Source organism: Ranitomeya imitator, chromosome 2 (genome assembly GCF_032444005.1).
Source record: "Ranitomeya imitator isolate aRanImi1 chromosome 2, aRanImi1.pri, whole genome shotgun sequence".
Lineage (NCBI taxonomy): Eukaryota > Metazoa > Chordata > Amphibia > Anura > Dendrobatidae > Ranitomeya > Ranitomeya imitator.
Window position 1 is genome coordinate 392563818 of NC_091283.1, and position 6000 is coordinate 392569817.

The 6000-nt window shown below is 41.3% G+C and overlaps 1 protein-coding gene across 1 annotated transcript in view; it reads left to right on the forward strand.

Moving 5' to 3' along the window:
• The window catches only part of LOC138666994 (zinc finger protein 250-like), a 48960-nt gene extending 43840 nt beyond the window's left edge, over window positions 1-5120 (forward strand). The window contains exon 12 of the mRNA XM_069755207.1: window positions 3442-5120. Within this exon, the coding sequence (XP_069611308.1) occupies window positions 3442-4781 (1340 nt within the window). The 3' untranslated portion in view covers window positions 4782-5120. The remainder of the gene's footprint in view (window positions 1-3441) is intronic.
• Window positions 5121-6000: the final 880 nt, after the last annotated feature.

Consider the following 6000-nt stretch of genomic DNA (forward strand, 5'->3'; position numbering starts at 1 on the left):
CCATACTGGTGCCAGAGAGCAGCTGCTGGACAGAGCCTGTCCCCACTTCTAAAGAGAAACGAATATTCACGCTTCCCTACGCCCCCCATGTCCGTGGAGAGGCATCAATACCATTTCACTTTAATGGTGGGCAGTGTTAGCCGCTGGCTGAGGCTAACACTGCCCACCGTTGATGCTGAATGGGGAGCCCCGGAGGTGGGCCCCTAAAGAGTGGTGATCCTTGATTGGGATCCCTGCAGCTTGGGACCAGAGCGGAGCTGCAGGGATCCACGCTGTCCTCTTTCCTGCCTAGCACTTCCTGTCTGATTGTGCGGCTGGATGATGTCATCATTCAGCGCGACTGTTTCAGAGAGAAAGTTGCCGGGATGTGCTGCGGCTGCTGGGAACGTGCGGAGAGGTGAGTGGGTGTGGTATGTGTGTCCCTGCCTCCGTGTATGCAGCTGTGTGTGGGGGAGCAATGATGATGATGATGATGATGGTGCTGGAGAAAATGATGATGATGGTGGTGGGGGAAGCGATGATGATGGTGCTGGAGACGATGGTGGTGGTGGGGGCAATGATGATGATGGTGGTGGGGGAGGCGATGATGATGATGGTGGTGGGGAAGCAATTATGATAGTGCTGGAGACAATGATGATGGTGGTGGTGGGGGAAATGATGATTATGGGGGAGGCAATTATGATGATGGTGGTGGGGACGCAATAATGATGATGGTGGTGGGGAAGCAATGATGATGGTGGGGAAGCAATGATGATGGTGGGGAGGCAATGATGATGGTGGTGGGGAAGGCAATGATGGTGGGGAAGGCATGATGATGTTGGTGATGGGAGAGGCAATGATTATGTTGGTGGGGAACGCAGTGATGATGATGGTGGTGGGGGAGGCAATGATGATGGTGGTGGGGAAGAAAGCAATGATGGTTGTGGTGTAAAGGACAAATATGGTAGTGGTGGAAAGGACAAAGATGGTAGTGGTGGAAAGGGCAATGGTGTTGAGGGGTTTGCATTATACTCTGAGGGGGCTACATTATATTCTGTGGAGGAGCTGCATTATATTATATGTGGGGGCTGCATTCTCTCAGGGGGCTACATTATACTATATGAGGGGAGCTGCATTATGCCCTATGAAGGGGCTACAGTATATTCTATGGGGGGCTGCCTTATGAGGGGGTTGCATTATACTCTGAGGGGACTACATTATAATCTGTGGAGGGGCTGCATTATGCCATATGAGGGAGCTACCCCAACCCCTGCTACATAATTAAGACGTGCTACCTTATATTATGCCCTGATATTAGCATGTTTTATTACACAATTGGTGGTCTTGAATTTATTTCTATGTAGCTACATAGTGGGCCCCAAGAATGATTTTCTCTGGTGGGCCCAAGGTGCTCCAGTCCGACGCTGATTACTTGTGTACCTACTTTGCATTATTTGTTTTTTAAGAGAAGAGAATTCTGTAAAAAAAAAAAACTACAAAATAATGTAAAAAATCCAGACATTTAACTGAGTATGTCTGTTTTTGCACAGCTGTATACTAGTTTATTACCTTTACATGCGACAAAAATACAGCAGGATTTGGCAATTGCTGGGTTTTTGGATATCTACCTACCTACTTAGTATGTATTTTCTTGTCATTTTTGAGAAGGGAGAATAATTTAGAATAAAAAGATACTTTGATCAAATATAGGGTTGTAAAAATGTATGTCAATAGCAATTGCAAAGAAGAGGGACGTGTAAAAGAGAAAAAAAAACAGATGATGCCACAACTGATGTTTCTGGAGGAGGTTAAATAGCACCTGCAAGCTTTGGTCATGGTTGTACTAGTCGTGAGTTGTTCTGCAATGTGAAGGCTTTGCAGGAGTAAAAACAGTGGACATACAAGCAAGGAAAGTCAAGGAACTAAATCTCTTCATAAACACATGAAGCAACATCACCTAGTCTTTTGAGAAAAGCACGCTGGCCAGCTATATGGGCAAGGCCAATCTATCCTCCTACACGTTCTCCTCGTACTTGTATGTTTGGTAGTTAGGCAGCATCTCCAAGAAGCAAGTGGTCGGTGGCATTATTTGCATCATCCACAACTACGGTTTTTCATACTCCTACTCTATTTCTATCTCGCTCTCAGGCCACCGTCCCTCAGTGTGTGACAATGAAACAGGTGTACACTCCCAGTCAACCACTTGTGCCAAACTCAACTCCAGCCCAGTCAAGTTCTTGTTGGTGCCATCACTGATTTACGACTTGGTGAGCCCCATAGAATTTCGAGTGATGATAGTGTGTTCTCAGCCTTGCTGGAAGATTCCATTATTTCTTCGTGTCTGCTCTGTGCTCACGTGGATAGCATTACAAGGGCACTCTTTCTCTTGGCATTGAGCTTGAATGTGTTCTGCAGCACAGAGCAGTAACTACAGTCATGTACAGTACATGTCTATCATGGCTCACTGTACAAAGGTTTTGAACAGCAGCGATGCAGCCTTGCATGCAGAACTTAGGATGAAACCAAAATTAGCAGATGTTGTGCAGTAAGTAAATAGTAATAGTGCATGTAAATGACATACGGTACTTATGACACTATTAGGACATTATTATTAGTATGAGGTGGTCTCTCCAGAAAGCTAATTAAACAGCCACCCTGGTAGTTACAAAATAATCAGCCATGGGCATAAGGAAGGACTGACTTCAAAATTTAACGCAACTGACCTGCTAGATATTACAAATAGACGTCTCTCTTTATCTGCTTTCAGTGTGAAAATCTCATATAGTTTTAGATCAAATTTGTGCAGAAATACGAAACATTTTGAAGGATTCACAAACTTTCAAGCACCAGTGTAAGTAATCTACACAAGTACCAGGGACGGACAGCTATGTTCGGAGAGGACACTGCTGCAAATAATTTTTCATATCTCCCAGTGCTCCCATATTCAGCCAATGTTTCTATTAGCTTACATAACATATATAAAAATATGTAGGACTTGTTCACCTTTCTTGTATCCACTGTTTAGTTACATTAATAAAATCATATACAAAACATTACTATTTATCCAAAGCCATAACTTGTGTACATGACCAAACTTCTCCAATGTGCTTTACTCTGTACTATAGTGCTTGTACTTGTCAGAGAATGTAGGAGAAGGAATCACCTAATAAAACTGATTACAGACCCCTTTTATAAGTCTTCTCTGAACATGTAACTGGAACAGATTTATGCCAGACACATTGAAACATGAACCGAGCAGATGGATATCCTAGAGAAACTTGTAAGGACATAACCTGGTGGCCTAAACCTGTGATTTCAGTCCCTCTTTGTGGTCTATTGTCTTAGTCTGTCAATAATTGAATTGTATTACAGTTTGCACAGAAATTCTATACAGTATATAATAATACAAATAGTAATATAATTCCAATGCAATGTTACTGAAAAAATCATTTTTATTCTTAGCAGGTGACTGTTCCAAGAGCTCAGAGGGACATCTGATATTCTCAGACTTTTCAGCAGATAATCTTGGTATCACACCAGATAATTGTAAAGAACATGTTATTATACCAGACACCCCTCAAGATGTAATCAGAAAAAAAATGTCATCTGATCCTTTTCAACAGGTCCTTTTCCCTGCTCCATCAAAGACAAATATGCAAAACAAAAGTCAGATAAGTGCTGTGGAACATGAAATAGCTCACACAGGGGAGAAACCATTTTCATGTTCAGAATGTGGGAAATGTTTTTCAACGAAACAACACCTCAATACACATCATATAATACACACAGGGGAGAAACCATTTTCATGTTCAGAATGTGGGAAATGTTTTAATCGGAAAACGCATCTTGATGTACATCTGAAAATTCACACAGGAGAGAAGCCATTTTCATGTTCAGAATGTGGAAAATGTTTTATTTGGAAATCGTGTCTTGTAACACATCAGATGACACACACTGGAGAGAAACCATTTTCATGTTCAGAATGTGGTAAATGTTTTAATCGGAAAACAAATCTTGCTGCACATCTGAAAAATCACACAGGGGATAAGCCATTTTCATGTTCAGAATGTGGAAAACGTTATAGTAAGAAATCAGTACTTTTTAACCATCAGAGAATTCACGCAGAGGAGAAGCCATTTTCTTGTTCAGAATGTGGGATACGTTATAGTGAGAAATCCGTACTTCTAACACATCAGAGAATTCACGCAGGGGAGAAACCATTTTCTTGTTCAGTATGTGGTATACGTTATAGTGAGAAATCCGTACTTCTAACACATCAGAGAATTCACACACGAGAGAAGCCTTTTTCATGTTTAGAATGTGGGAAATGTTTTAGAGATAAATCAAGGCTTGTTACACATCAGAGAATTCACACAGGAGAGAAGCCTTTTTCATGTTCAGAATGTGGGAAATGTTTTAGAGATAAATCAAGTCTTGTTTCACATCAGAGAATTCACACAGGGGAGAAGCCATTTTCATGTTCAGAATGTGGGAAATCTTTTACATATAAATTTAGTCTTGTTATACATCAGATAAGTCACACAGGGCAGAAACCATTTTCATGCTCAGAGTGTGGGAAATGTTTTATCCAAAAATCAAAACTTGTTACACATCAGAGAACTCACACAGGGGAGAAGCCATTTTCATGTTCAGAATGTGAGAAATGGTTTACAACAAAATCATGTCTTGTTAGACATCAGAAAATACACACAGGGGAGAAGCCATTTTCATGTTCAGAATGTGGGAAATGTTTTAATCGGAAAACACATCTTGTTGCACATCTGAAAACTCACACAAAGTAGAAGCCTTTTTCCTGTTCAGAATGTGGGAAATATTACAGTACTAAATCACAACTTGTTACACATCAGAAAATTCACACAGGAGCAAAACCATTTTCATGTTGAGAATGTGAGAAATGTTTTAAAATGAAATCATGTCTTGATACACATCTAAATACTCACCCAGGAATGTAGCCATTTTCTTTTTTCTCTAATTCAAAGTTTTTTTTATTTTGTAACCACATAATATAACAATAAACAGAAAATCAAAGACTGTAAGAGGAATAACCGAAAAAAAGGATATGTAGACCATTACCAAAAGCATCAAAGCATATGAATAAAGAGAGATAATTATGATACAAATTTGAAACTGATGATATATATGGATAATTAAGGCGTTTAAAGGATGGTGAATAAGAAGAAAATGAAAAACCAAGGCGATCCATGGGTATTCATCACTTTATAGGGTAACTTGGATTACAATTAGAATGAAAGGACGTCGATTGGTGGGAAAGTATTCGACAATTTGTTGTCTATATAAGTTCAATAAGGGGACAAACTATAAGGCACCTTAGGATAGTTTGGTAGAGTGGAAAATATAGATGAAGGTTTCCCAGTGAACTCAATTAGTAGTGGTTGTAATAGTCTCTTCGTGTGTTTGGGCTATAGGCTTTTCCATAGCATGGTTTCTATCCATCTCTACGAATCATTCTTCTAAAGAAGGGGGGCCTTTGGAATTCCAATGATGTGGTAATATTGTTTTGACTGCCTAATGTAGATGCTTTTAATGGTGATTTTCTTGGGCATAGAGAACATGTATAACCGTGTGTCCTAGGTACTGATACTCTTGTTACCGCCTTAACCCCTTCCCGACCTGTGACGCCACGTAGGCGTCATGAATGTCGGTGCCAATCCGACCTGTGATGCCTATGTGGCGTCATGGAGGGATTGTGTCCCTGCAGATCGGGTGAAAGGGTTAACTCCAATTTCACCCGATCTGCAGGGACAGAGGGAGTGGTACTTCAGCCCAGGGGGGGTGGCTTCACGCCCCCGTGGCTACGATCGCTCTGATTGGCAGTTTCACTTTCAACAGCCAATCAGAGCGATTTGTAATATTTCACCTATGATAACTGGTGAAATATTACAATCCAGCCATGGCCGATGCTGCAATATCATCGGCCATGGCTGGAAACTCTGATCTACCCCCCTCCCCCCCCCCCCACCGCCACTGATCTCCTCCCCA